General features: G+C 37.8%; 1 protein-coding gene across 1 annotated transcript in view; it reads left to right on the forward strand.

The window, feature by feature from the left end:
- Dock11 (dedicator of cytokinesis 11) overlaps positions 1-14,805 on the forward strand; it is a 156,990-nt gene that overhangs the window by 63,973 nt on the left and 78,212 nt on the right. Inside the window, exons 21-29 of the mRNA XM_033760270.1 lie at positions 377-498; positions 983-1,069; positions 1,910-1,999; positions 6,834-6,952; positions 9,196-9,265; positions 9,346-9,471; positions 10,380-10,451; positions 11,615-11,761; positions 14,166-14,249. Of these exons, the coding sequence (XP_033616161.1) occupies positions 377-498; positions 983-1,069; positions 1,910-1,999; positions 6,834-6,952; positions 9,196-9,265; positions 9,346-9,471; positions 10,380-10,451; positions 11,615-11,761; positions 14,166-14,249 (917 nt within the window). The remainder of the gene's footprint in view (positions 1-376; positions 499-982; positions 1,070-1,909; positions 2,000-6,833; positions 6,953-9,195; positions 9,266-9,345; positions 9,472-10,379; positions 10,452-11,614; positions 11,762-14,165; positions 14,250-14,805) is intronic.

The following is a 14,805-nucleotide window of genomic DNA, read 5'->3' on the forward strand; positions in this document are numbered from 1 at the left end:
TTTTTTTACACACACATACATGCATACCCCAAAGTGTAAAGATATTGATATTGGTGCATGTTTTAAGCTTTAAAATGTTTTCACATGTTATCTTGCCCTGGTTTCTCAACTCTTTTAGACGAAGAAATGATGTGTTGTTCTTCCTATTTTTACTGGCAAGGAAATAGAGCAAATAAGTTGTGAGCGGCCAGGCTGGGATTAAGAAGTAATCCAAAGCTATTGTTTCTTCCCCAGCAAGAAGTTCCCTATCACCTGGGCTTCCATGTACAGATCCCCAGAAGTATCAACACCCTACTCTGCTCCCCAGCAGTCAGACATTTGTGTAGCTAATTGCATTTGCTGTTTGATTTCTTATGGTTGATCATTGTCTTGGCAGTTGGGTTTGCCTGGGTACCTTTGCTGAAGGATGGTAGAATCATCACCTTTGAGCAGCAGCTGCCGGTTTCAGCCAATCTTCCTCCAGGCTACTTGAATCTGAATGATGCAGAATCAAGAAGGGTAGGAAATTTTCTGCATTTGCTGAGTTGTCATCATTGAATATTCAAAAGTTAGAGTTCTCTGGGTCTAGTTTATTGTGTTGGACAATGCTACTCACAGTTTTGTCTGAGGAGCTGTGCTGGTCTGTGATAAAGAGACGCATGGAAATATATATTTAGTAAGTTTACAGCAGTTTGATAGAGTAATACAGTATCTGTTGATTCTGATAATAATTATTAAAACTGGGGCTTGGATTCCCTGCATCCCTTTAAGAAATTTCATTTACTTGAGTAATTCATAAAAGTCTCAATCTGCAAAGGATTGGAAATTTAAAATGACTTAGGGTATGTTTATTCGAATGGCAGGGTGTTTTTCTCCAACAATCTCTTTGTCTGAACCAAATACACTCATTTCTGGAAATGTTGAAATTCATAGAGATGTTATATGTTGTTCATCTATCCATTGTCGTGATACAAAAACTCATGTGCATATTTTCTGTTTATAGCAATTGAGTGTGGATATTAAGTGGGTAGATGGTGCAAAGCCTTTGTTGAAGATTAAAAGCCACTTAGAGTCTACTATTTACACTCAAGTAAGTTGCATAGTTTAAAACTTGTCAATTTGAACGCTCAAATATATTTCTTCATAAAAATAGACTATATTTTATTCCTATAGCCTCAGAGAAGTCGTCACCTGTAAGATTTCCTCATTAATAATAATATCATTTTAGTTCATGTTTTGTAATTATTCTCAGATCACAAATTTTTCTTATTCCTACTAAATGATTTGAGCCTCACCAAACCTTGAAAGGCATATGGGAGCTCCGACCATCTTATAGGTGAAGAAACTAAGGCTTTGTCGTGTTTGGTCACACAATAATAATTACAGGAAGCAGGTCAAAGTGCACATCATTCCACTTTCTGATGTAGCCCACACTATCCAGAAAGTCAGTGTATGTGAATTCCATGCAGAGCAACCGGATTCACTTCCCAGTGGAGGGTGTTCTAGTAAAGCTGGCTTTTGGATACCTGACACTATTGTTCTGGTAACTTGCTTCTGCTACCTTCCCTTCACCTGTTAGTTCAGACCTTCTTTGTTTCTGTTTACTTCATTAAAATGTACACGCAGCCTAACTTCATAGAGTGGGCTGGACTAAATGGAGACTAAAAGAGTGCTCAGTGGGTTGAGTATGCATTGGGGCCTACCTGTATGCTTAAGTACATACCACGCTGACCTGGTTCTACTGCTTTGCTTGGTGGGCAAGGGGAATTCAGGGCTTGGACACGTAGGTTGGCAGCTACAGCTGCTGTGTCTGGGCATTAGAATCCCCGGCTAGATGGGTTTGCAAGATGCAAGAGGAGGGAGAGGTAGAGAGTCTGAATTTAAGGATAATGAATCAAATTTCATATGGCTGTTTCCATCTGTGTTCCAGGATCTGCATGTGCACAAATTCTTCCATCATTGCCAGCTGATTCAGTCAGGCTCTAAAGAAGTTCCAGGGGAGCTCATTAAATATTTAAAGGTAAATGAGCAGCAGCTTTCAGCAAAAGGTTTGTTTTCCATGTCTTTCTATTGCCACATTTGGATGTGGAAAAAAGAAACAGACGAACACTTGAAAATACTTTTAACTGGGTATACTCAGGAGAATACTTTCTAGCATGCACTTTTCCATCAAGTGGCTCTTTACATGCACACGGCAGAGTTGCTACACTAGGAAGACAATGTTATAGCCACAATTTGACAGCACAGTTTTGAAAAGCTTATGGATATGTTGCTGTCAGTTGCATAAATTGATTTTTCAGGTACTTTCTCCTCCTGCTGACTGCCCGGTAAAGGTGCAGCATGCTGTTCAGGGAAAAGCCTGGAGGAACACAAATGCTTTTGATTGGAATAAAATATGAAATAGTTCCCATGTTCATGAATGAAAGACTATCAAAGGGCCTACTGAAGAGACCAAGTAACCTATTTTTCTGCACGTTGCATAAGAGAGAATCGTATGGAATACCCTAACTTATCCGAACCTAAGACATCCACCATTCTATATTCTAGGACTGGCACACATGCTAAGACCCAGCTGGCAGTGGCTCTTCTTTGTGAATATTCCTTTAGTAAGTCAGCCATAGGAAGTCTGAGGAATTTTGATTTTAAACAAAAGTTCTATAGGATTCACTTTTGGACATGTTCTACTGCTTAATGATATTCTCAGGAAACAATACGTTCATTTGTTTCAGAGAGGTAGTCCAACATGAAATAAATATGGGCTCTGGAATCATGAACGGACTCTGTGCCCTAGATCTGTTACTTGCTGGCTTTGTGATCGACCTTGGCCAAGTTATTTGAATTCTCAGAACCATTGTTTCTTCAGCTATCACGTTGGGATAACAACAGTACCCATCCTGTAGGGTAGTTGTGAGGTTTACATAAGATTGAGCATCTGCTATGTAGTAATCATTCATGCCACCCTTGTACTTGCAGTGCTTCCTGTGAGCCAGGCATTGTTCCAGGCATTTGGGAAGAATATAAATGAAGAAACACATAAAGTCCCTGTCATTAGGGAGATTATTTCTTGTGGAGACAGACAGTACGCACAGAAATGAATATGTATATTGTCAAATCAGGTAGTAATAAGTGCTAAAAAAACAAAACAGTGAATGAGAACAGAAATAAGAAGAGTTCCTGCTTTGAAGAGGTCACAGAAAATGTCTCTGGTAAGGTCACATTTGAGCAATGACCTAAAGGAAAGGAGGATGTCAGCCATGTGAATTGCAGTGGGGAGCTGGAACAGCAACTCCAGAGGCCCCAAAGAGCTTGGCTTGATGTGGTAAAGGAGCAGCCAGAATTGCAGGCTGGCCAGTGCAGAGTGACAAGGCATTACCTTGGCAAGGTGGCTGGTGAACTACTCAGGAGAGGCTTCACAGGGCCATGGCAAAGAGTTGGGATTTACTCCAAATGAGATGGGTATCCTTACAGGGTGTTAAACAGTGAAGTGATGTGATTTGCCTTCGGTTTTTGCCTACCATATAAAAATACATTGTTGGAAGAGAAGGAGGAAGATCATCCATCAGTGGTATTTTTAGTTATTATTAAGCATAATAGTCATCTAACTTTCAAATCCTGTCTCAGTTAATGTCTGGGAGGACTCCCAGCTGTATACATGAATGCTTTGTCTATAAAGGTAATTGTCTTTTTTTCCAGTGGAAAAGTTTTGTACAAGTTTTAACAAGAGTAGTATCAAACAGAACATCATTTTCAAATGTTGCTATTCTTTGATGAAAAAAAAGTACTCATATTTGTGTTTTTAAGGGTGTGGACTTTTTGATATTTATATGACCCATGCTTGCCCTCTAGTGGCAGTGAGTGAAGTGCCATGTAATTTCAGAAATGAAAAAGATCCTAGACATTTCTTTTTTCAGGTGAGGAAACTAGAGTCCAAGTAGAGGTGCCTTACCTGTAGTTCTTCTTCAGCAGGTAGGTAGCAGAGCACAGCTGAGCTTGTGACATGTCTCTTGACCTCCCCGTCCCGTGATTTTCCTAGCAAACCTTGCTATCTGTTGTCCCTATGACACTATTTCATCAATTCATTTAGAATCTTCTTGTTGAGTTCTTATATTTTTAGTATTTTCCTAAATGTTGTGAAGCTTGTGGAAAAGAAAGTTAAGATCACTGTCCATAGAGTCATTATCACTGAAGAGACAGAATACACATAAGTGACAATATGTCAGTAATAAAAATAATCCAAAGCCATATGTGATTAAACGTCAAATGCATGATCCAGAGCACAAGTGTTAAGGATTCAATGAACTGAGAAACCATTTTCATCTCACCTCTGTGTTCCTTATTTTATTCATTTATTCTGCCACTCACCAAATATTTATTATACATCTACTATGGGGCCAGACATTGTTCTGGATTCTGGGCTCTTATTGGGGCAGTGAGATTATAAATAAATGAATAATTTTACATAGAGATGAATGCTGTGAAGAAAGCAGAACAGATTAATGGGATCTAAGGTGACCAGGAATACTGTGCATTCAAGAAGGACTTGTCAGGGGAGGACTATTGGAAGAGGTGACACTTCCACCTGAAAAGAAACTAGTGAGAGGACAACAACCATAGGTGATAAAGCTTTATAAAAGGAGAATATAATATTGCAGCAGGCGTGAACACCTTATTGCTCAGATATTTGAAGGACAGAAAAAAAAAAGACCAAACACAGTAAGCAATGAGAAGGAAGGTTGCCATGGGATGAGTTTGGAGAGAAAGGCAGAGCACAGGCAGGTAATGGCAGGCCCATGACAGCAATTTTATTGTGGTGGCTTGTTTTGTTTCTAATGAGAGAAGGATGACATTGTCTAATTTGCATTTCAAACTGAACACAGTAGCTGCTGTGCTGAGAATAAATTATAGCAAAGCAATACTGGTAGCAGGGAGATCTGCCCTGCATGGAATGTACCCCTCTCCTTTCTACCTGGCATTATCCTGCTTATCCTTCAGAGAAGCCTCATCCCTACCTACCTGCAGCCTAGTTGCTCCTTATGTTGTGCATTTTGTGTATACGACTATCAGACCAGTCACAGTTTGGATTGCAGCGATTTAGTTCCATGTTAAGACCGAATTGTGTAATACTAGGAACCAGGGTTTTTTTGCTTTTGTTTTTGGTGATTGTGTGTGTGTGTGTGTGTGCAGTTGGCTATTGGAAGTACATTCAGTATGCTTTTGTTGAATAAAAAAGTGAATGGCTTCTCTGATATAGAGATTCAAATTTGCCTTGAAAGGACACCTATAGATTTGGCTAAAAACTATGAACAAAGAGACAAAGGTAAGAAATCATGTGATACATTCAGGGAAAAGTGAAGACATTAATTTTACCTTGTAAAGAACAGTGATGAGTACAAAGGCTGAAAATGTAGGCTGGTTCTTAAGTAACTTGAGTTTAATTCCCACCCTAGGTCAGGGCTTTGAACCTTGGCTCTATTGACATTTTGGGTAGGATAATCCTTTGTTGTGAGAGACTGTGCTGTAGGCTGTTTAGCAGAATCTCAGGCCTTCACTCACACTAGAGGTCAGTAGAGTGCCCCAGTTGAGATAATCCCAAATGTCTCCAGACATTGCCACATCTCCTGTGGGAAGCAACGTGACTCTTTGGTCAAGAACCACTCTGTAATGGTGATGAGGCATCAAACAAATTGTTTTAGGAGGAAATCTGATGAACCCAGCGTTTGAGGACCATTGACTTGAAAATGAGAGCTGGATGTGTTGGGAGTTCAGAAAAACTGTACAGAGACTTGCTGAAAATCATTAAGAGTATTTTGGTTATAGATTAGAGAGTTGTGAAAAGAAGCAATGGCAGAAAGGATGGGTGAGAGGGCGCACAGGATGGAAAAGTTTGAACAGTTGAATTCCTGAGCTTGCCATCTTGTCCTGTGTGTGGGACCCTGGGCCGTTCCACAGAAGTCTGGGAGGTTACTGTTGAGATGATTTGGATAAAGATGACAGAGTCTTGCGTAGGATCAAGGAGAGTAAGGATGGAAAGACGGAGCAAAAGTAAGGGAGAATATGAAAGAGGAATACATTAGTTCCTTATATACTAAACTTCTCTGTCTCTGTTCCCATAGCACTACACACTGCATTGATGCAGAAGGTGCTCAGTAAAATTTCCTTTTTCCCTCCCTCCCTCCCTATTCTGCTGTTGGCTGGTTAAATGAGTAAGTGAATGTGGAGAGAAAGGAAGAAAAGAGAAATTTCACACGTTTCACTGTAACATTTCTATGTATGTATGCACACCTTCATTTTGATGTTTGTAACATTCCTCCTATTAGAGTCAAAGTGTTAGCACTTTGAAGAAATGAACCACGAGGATGTTAGAATGCAAAACTACCTGACTTTTGTAGGTAATTCCTGTGTAAAGCCAATTCTATATAGGAGTGTTTTTTTTTATTGATGCCTACTTAACTTCTTACCAGGTTAACTGGAGCTGGCCCCTTTCCCTGAAAAGCTTACAGAATACTGCAGGCTAGGCATTTCTCTAGCATCTACAAACAGCCTGCTCCTTCCCAAGCCCCATCATTGAGTGTTCATTTACCAAGTCAGTTGTCTTTTTGCAAAACTCACTTATTCCAATTACACTTGTAATCTTCAGTTAAGCATTTAATATTGAATAAACTAACAAAATCTGAATGTCAAACTAGAGGTGTGGAGAAAATAATTAACAAAACAATGTCCCCTGTTCCAGGAAACTCACATTTAAATGAGCTTATATTCAGTCAATAGATCTCTCATTAATTTTTTGTTGTTTTACATTTGCAAATTATATCATATTTCTGTTTGTTTTCATAACTAATAATAACTTATTTTAGTGTTTGCATGCCATGGAGATCCAAGTCATGATACAGTTTCTACCTGTAATTCTTATGCAACTCTTCCGAGTTCTCACAAATATGACCCATGAAGATGATGTTCCTATCAACTGCACCATGTGAGTTTGGGTGTTACAATACAAACAAGCTATTTGTTTGAGATCTTTCTTCTTTTTAATGGAAACTTTCATTGCTATTAAACTTGTAGAACTGCTTTTGTTGCATCCAGTCGGTTTTGTATGTTGTATTTCCATTGGCGTTGACTGAAGATATTTTTAAATTTCTATATTCATTTCCTTTTTTGCCTGATTGGTTGTTCAGGAACATGTTAATTCTCAAATACTGAATTTTCCCCAATTCCTCCTGTTCTTGATTTTGACTTGCATACCATTGTGGTTGAAAAGAATACTTGATATGACTTCAATCTTAAATTTTTTTAAACTTGTTTTGTACCCTAACATGTAATCTATCCTGGAGAATATTCCATGTAGACCCGAGACAAATGTACATCCTTGTGCTGTCAGATAAGACAGTTCATATATATCTATATCTATATCTATATCTATATGTCTATTAGACCCTTTTGGTCTAAGAATAGTTCAAGTCCAATATTTTCATATTAATTTTCTGTGTAGTTTATCCATCATTGAAAATAGCACATTGCTGGGCATGGTGGTGCAGGCCTGTAATCCCAGCACTTGGGAGGCTTACCGCTGTGAGTTTGAGACCAGCCTGGGCTACATAGTGAGTTCCAGGTCAGTCTCAACTACATAGTGAGACCCTGTCTCAAACCCCGCCCCCAAAAAAAGTAACACATTGAAGTCCCATACTGTTGTTTTATTGCTACTTATTTATCCCTTCATGGCTATTAATATATATTTAGGAAGCCAAATACATAAATTTTAATTGAAGTTTCTCATGCTGCCCATTATAGTAGCCACTAGGCACCTGTGGCTATTGGGCACTTCAAATGTGTCCAGTTCAGCTGAGGAACTAAAATTTTAATTATATTTAATTTTGATTTTAATTAATTTAAATAGCCATACATGAGTAGTGTCTCATATTGGACAGAATTTGTCACTAAGTCATCATTTTTTTACTTGAAATAATAAGAGTATTGGTTTCATATTAAAAACAATAAACAAGAACATATAGTGGTATAGAATGAAAATTGCACCTGAATTTTGAAATTAAAATAGACTTCAGTGGGGTGTGGTGGTCCATGCCCATAATCCCAGCACTCTGGGAGATTGCAAGTTCAAGGCCAGCCTGGACAACTTAGTGGCTTACTGAGACCCTGTCTCAATATAAAATAAATAAAAGAACTCAAATGAAAATGAAGCTCAGCACTCCTGGGTTCAACCAGTAGCACCAAAGAGAGATGATAGATAGATAGATAGATAGATAGATAGATAGATAGATAGATAGATTAGATAGATAGATAGATAGATAGATAGATAGATAGATAGATAGATAGATAGATAGATAGATAGCAGAAGACTAAAAACTTGTGAGCTCTGTGCTGGCTGTTTCTGGCTTTGCTGTCTCTGCTGTTGCCTCAGCCTCTTCCACCAGGTCCCAGCCTATACACAACTGCACGCTGTTTGTTCACCTCTGTTTTGGGGATAGTCTGCTTGAAAATTTAAGAAGCATTATTTTAATTCAGAATGTGGTTCCTAGACCAGCAACATTGAAATTCACCTTAGACCTACAAAATCAGAAACTCTAGAGAGGAGCTAAGCAATCTGTTAAGGAAATCTTTGGATGATTTTTGATGCATACTGAGGTTTGAGAACTGCTAGGCTTTTACATTTAAATCTTCTCATAAATTTCAAAAAAAAATTTTGGTACTGGGAATCGAACTTGGGTCCTTGCGCTTGTGAGGCAGGTGGCGGCACTACTGAGCTAAATCCCCAGCCCTTTTCATCAATTTTATATCTACCTCCAATTTCAGTTCCTATTATTATAGCTGCCCTGCTTCTCCTTTCCCCGTTTTCTATTAGGAATTATTTCCTTTTATTCTCGCTAGAAAGATTTCATTATTTACCTTAACTGAAGAGTCTTTGACACATATGGTCATAGCCATACATGCTTCAAACAGAGATTTAGAAAAGAAATGAAATATCTGGGCAGAAAATAAAGTTCTTTTGAACCAGGAAATAAATTTTACAAGACACTAAACGTGTTAGATTGTGAAATCTTTGCTAGATATAAACTGCCATTATATCTTATGTCTTCTCATTTTTAATTGTTCAGATAGTGTTAGGTATTTGAGAGGTTTAACATGATGGTCTTATTTAACAGTCACCCTACTGTAATTAATTATAGCATGACATGCTTTCTTTTGTGAATATCATTTCAGGGTTCTCTTACACATCGTATCAAAGTGCCACGAAGAAGGCTTGGATAGTTATTTAAGATCCTTCGTTAAGGTTTGTGGACTGAGCTTTCTTGCCAAGTGATTTGTTTTATGGGACAGTTCTGGCTTATGGCTCCTTTTCTTTGTTTGTAGTATAGTTTCCGACCTGAAAAACCAAGAGCTCTTCAGGCCCAGCTGATACACGAGACCTTGGCTACTACGATGATAGCAATACTGAAACAGTCTGCAGATTTCTTAGCAATAAATAAACTGCTAAAGGTAAAGACATTGGACACAACCGAGAACAAAAGCAGCCATAAATATACTTGTTTGGTACCTTCCCTGTTCAGTTATTGGTTTTCAGCATCTCTCACACTCTCCATACCCCTGTGCACAAGCCCCCTTTTCCTAAAGTTTTCCATAGAGCCTTCTTCACCTTCCTGCTCACCCTGGCCCTCAATCACATGCAGAATAGAATAAATCTGGATCCGTTGAATCTGGGTTAGAATCTTGTATCCATTGTGGGACCTGAAACCAGTTAATTAGCATCTCTGAGCCTCCAGTTCCTCATTTCTAAATTATGAGTGAAGTATTGAACACATAGTTTCTGGCACATAGCAGGCACTCAATAAAAGCTCTTATTTTTATTGTCATTATTTTTCTTATTTCCTTTGTGAATGTTAGAACTTGGGGTACTTTGGGATATTTCTGCTTGAGGCTTTTCTCCACCCTTCAAATTCCATGATGTGGGCAAACATGCACGTCAGCCACTCTGGCTGCATCAGTGCTGTAACAAGGTCATGGCTGGGTCCCCCCAAACACACACTGAGTGCGGGTGGTAATAAGATTCACTGTCTGTAGAGAATTTTAAAGTAACAACCACATAAACTAAAATTTGGTTTGCTCTTATTACCAGATATACAAAATTCAAAGCGAGGACAGTGACATAATACCCCTTCCCACTAGGACAAACATTGCTCTCCCTTGCACATCCCTAGCCAACCTTAGGGTACAATGGTACCTTTTTGGTAAAACAGTTCAAAGGTACTCTATGACACTTTGCTAGTGAGTTAGAATTACTTGAAAACATTAGAGAAGTTTAGACAGAAGATCCATATAGATTTAAGTTTTGCTAAGCATTAAAGATTTGGGTAATCACCATTGAAGATTTTTTTGTTTTGTTTCAGTACTCATGGTTTTTCTTTGAAATAATTGCAAAGTCCATGGCCACATACTTGCTGGAAGAGAATAAAATTAAGGTAAGCAGTCTCAATAATTTCTTTTATTTTATTTTAATTGCTGAATAATAATTGTAGATAAGAATAGTATATAAGAAAGAACACCAATCATACATATAACAATGACACACAAATGTCCTTTTGTGTTAAAGAGCTCTAGGCCTTTTGCTTTTTAAAATGTTGCTTATGACAGTACAGTAGCTGTACTGCACAAATCAGAGGTTTTGCAGTTCCTATGTTCTCACAGTCCAATCTGCAGGCTTCTGCAAAAACTCTGTCCTATAATTTTTTGCCATATAAAACTCGCTACCTTTGGGGCTTTGCCTTTGTCTTATGATTTAAAAATGTGTAATGTTGAAAGATTCATTTAGAAAAATAAGTCCCATATCAAATATAACCTTTCTATTGCAAAGAGTTAAAGCTTGTACAAAATTTTAAAAAAACTTTATGTAGTATGGACATGTGTTCCTGTAACATAGTGTATACATTTAATTGTTTTTAAAAATTAGTGTAATGATACAAGTTGAGAATACCTTATTTAAAATGCTTGGGAAATGTTTCAGATTTTGGAAATTTTGTGAAGTGTTTTATATTTGTATTTCCGTTTTAACTATTACCTATCACATGTTATCAGGCATGGAGTTTTGCATTTGTAGTATCATGTTGATCCTCAGAAAGTTTTGAGTTTGGGAATATTTCAGAGTTTTGGATGAAGGATGTTCTTCCTATACAAAGACAAATTTCTTTAGTTATAGAAACCATAAAGCTAAGACTTGTTAAGTAAAACATAAATCCACCTCACAGTTATCATTTTATCAAAACTTTAATAGCATAAGTTTGCTGGAACTGAGATGCATGCTTACTTTGTGTGCCAGGGATAAATGGAATGAAAAACTGGGAGATTTTTGCATCCCAAGAACATATTATTCTAGAGCTGGGTTGGAATAAATCATTCTGACTGATAATTGAAGTCAGTTATATAATTAGAAGGTCAGACAGTTCTGGTAGGAATCTATAAAGTACACATAAAACTAAAGGTACTATTTTGAGTTAGGATAAAAATTATAGTTCAGTTTAAAAACACATTTACATCTAGAATGTGTTTGAAAATAAAAGTGGCAGTTGATTTAGACCTTTTGGAATGCTTTTTTTCTCTCTCTCTCTCGTTCTGTATTTCATTTAAGCTTCCCAGAGGCCAGAGATTTCCTGAGGCATATCATCATGTCTTACATTCATTGCTGCTTGCAGTAATTCCCCATGTGACTATTCGCTATGCAGAGATTCCTGAGGAGTCCAGAAATGTGAATTACAGTTTGGCTGGCTTCCTGAAGGTGAGTTAAAGGCAGCTAGGATATGGTAAGGAACGCTCCTTCATTACCAGGGTCTTGAAAATCAAAGGAAGAAATTACCAACTTAACTGTCTAATGATTCAGCTAGGTCTTCATAAGGCTATTGGAGTAACACTTTTGACTGAATTGCTAGATAAGCCAAGTTTGAGATTATCTTACTTCAACCAAGATGGCTAATTAATTGAATCTGAGGTCCTAACAAGTGGTTTAACTGTAAGGCGAGTTTTGCTTATTTTGTAAGATGTTTCAGATATATTTTAATCCGACTGCACTTAGATGGGAAACATACCTTATAGGTTGCACCAGTCCCCACCACTTCTTATTGTTCTCTGATCCTTGATGCATCTAAATCACTTCTTTGATTTTTTTAGTTTGCCGCTTTTGAGCTAAAGCAACCTATTTGGTGATGTAACTGGAGTCTGCGTGTTGCTAGTACATGTACGTGAAAATTGTTAGTTTTGACCAGTGAAGTTTTTTTATTTGAGAGATACCAGAAGGCCCTATGTTTATAGAAAAGAGTACATTTTTTCATTGTTACCTTTTTTTGTTGTCAGTGTGTAAGTAGCAGTGCTAAGAGGTGAGATTGTTTTATCAAGGAATATTTGATTGCAGAGGACACCCATGGGCCTTTAACACATTTAGATTTTACTTGCTTCTTTACTATTATCTTTTTCCTCATAGCTCATCATGCCTCATATTATGAAATTTATGATCAATAATCTATCCAGCAATTTTGGTGTCTAACATACCCTTTTTGTTTGTTTGTTTTTGTACTGGAGATGGAACTCAGGACTTTTCACTTGGGATGCAGGCGGCAGAACTACTGAGCTAAATCCCTGGCCCTTACGCTTGTTTTTTTTAATTAAAAAATTTCAACTTGCTTTCACATTTTCAGGCTATGTTTTTCCTTTAAAATTTTTTTAAGATTACAGTCTCCCTGTGTTGCTCAGGCTGTTCTCAAATACCTGGACTCAAGCAGTCCTCCTGCCTCAGCCTCCCGGGTAGCTGAGCCAATAGGCAAGTGCTACTGTGCCTGGCTCAGAGTATGATTTTCTAACATAAGACCTTTTCTTTGCAAGAATTAAAATAAAGTTTTGATACTATTTCATAAGCCTTTTATGTAATAAAAACTAAGCATGTACATGTTATGTCTTTTTTTTTTTAAGTACCGAGGATTGAACTCAGAGCCTTTACCCTGAGCTACATCTTTAGCCCTTTTTTATTTTTTGTTTTTTGAGATAGGGTTTCACGAACTCACTAAGTTGTCCAGGCTGGACTTGAACTAGCAGTCCTCCTCTCTCACACGTGAGATGATAGGTAGGCACCACCATGCCTGACTACCACATGTCTTTTTAAAGACATGTGAGATTAACTGGAGTGTAAAATCTTAATTTCTTCACTGGAGTTTTAACTTGCAGTATCTATGTAAAGGTAGCAGAACATCATTGATTTAATACTAGTATTTACTAATTCAAGTCCACAAAGATTTGTTTGCCTTCTATTTGGGGATTCAAAGGAGTGAGAGACTATTGCTAGTCTTGCTCCAATACATATACAAGATAGAGGTTATAACCATAATATTGAAAATACAAACAAAATACTACAGAAGAAGAAAGAGGAATCATGACAAGGTGGCATGGGCAGAGACAAGAAGCATAGTTCAGAATTCCCAAAGACAAGAGTTAATGTGTTGCAGGTGGAGTCTCCCTGAGAAAAAAGGTGAGAGAAGCAGTCATTGCGTGGTGAATTTAAGATGTGTGGAGAAAAAGTGGGAAAGGCTATCTAGTGCATGATGGTGTAAGGCCTTGAGTGTCAGGTTAAGAAGTTCAGGTTTTGACACATATGCAGTGGAGGAACACCAAAGAATTCTGAGGCTAATTTTATTGCTGGTGTGATGGTTAAAGTGAGGAAAAGACCAGGGTCAGTACAACCAATGAGACCAATCGTCTGCCTGCCATAGTTCACTCATCTTTTAAATTAAGCTCTTCCTTGACCTCCACTTCTTTACAGAGTTCTACGGCACTTCTTACTGTGCTATATTTTAATTATTTATTTGTCTTAACCATTGGAGGAGAGTAAGGACCATGTCTTATTCAGTTGCTTATTTCTCTAGAATGCAATACATTATCTCAAACACAACAGTTCCTGCACATTTTGAAAATTGTCCAGTTGAAGTCGTTGAGTCTCTAGTCCAGTGATAAATCACTTTGCCCTTTCTACTTTTCTTTAAGGTCACCTAAAGCTCTGACAGCTTATTCTATTATCTGTAAAAAGGAAAATGTCACCCATCTAGTGTAGAACAAATTTAAATTATTTTCAAGCTATATTTAACAGACTTTTAAAAGAAATATGTAACTAACCATTCATTATGTTTTGGTTTCTATAGCGCTGTTTGACTCTAATGGATAGAGGATTCGTTTTCAATTTGATAAATGACTATATATCTGGATTTAGCCCCAAAGATCCTAAGGTAAGTTATAGGGACGTACTTTGTAGTGAATGTTAGTCATTACAGCATGACATCAAGGGTGACACTCTTCTGGAGGATTTGGAACTAGTGATTTCATTTAGGTATTTTTGAATATTGGTGTCCATCAAAGCATGGACTATTAGACAGTGTTGTTGAGCTTCTCCAGACACATGCATGATCTGCAGGCAACTGGTAGGACTAAGCATACAGTGGTGCACCTGACTAGGATTCATGAGAGTGACACAGGAAGGATACACTGCTGGATCTAGAAAGGACAGAGGCATCTAGTAGAATCTAATAGCTCCTGTGTGCCTGTCTTGGGTTCTCTCCCTCCTGTGATGGGTCACTTGACAGAATCGTTACAGCAGCGAAAATGCAGCCACATATTACACTATTTCTTTTTGGATAATCCCATATAAGTCTCAGAGTTGACAGTTTTTATTGGGTGCTGGTCATGTATTGAGGACTGGTCAGAATTCCAGACTCCCAAGAAGAGAAGCAAAACAAGAAGAGAAGGTGTTCACTATAAATCACATTATTTGTATAAATAGCTTAA

Source organism: Fukomys damarensis, unplaced genomic scaffold (assembly GCF_012274545.1).
Source record: "Fukomys damarensis isolate Sample0158 unplaced genomic scaffold, DMR_v1.0_HiC HiC_scaffold_39, whole genome shotgun sequence".
Lineage (NCBI taxonomy): Eukaryota > Metazoa > Chordata > Mammalia > Rodentia > Bathyergidae > Fukomys > Fukomys damarensis.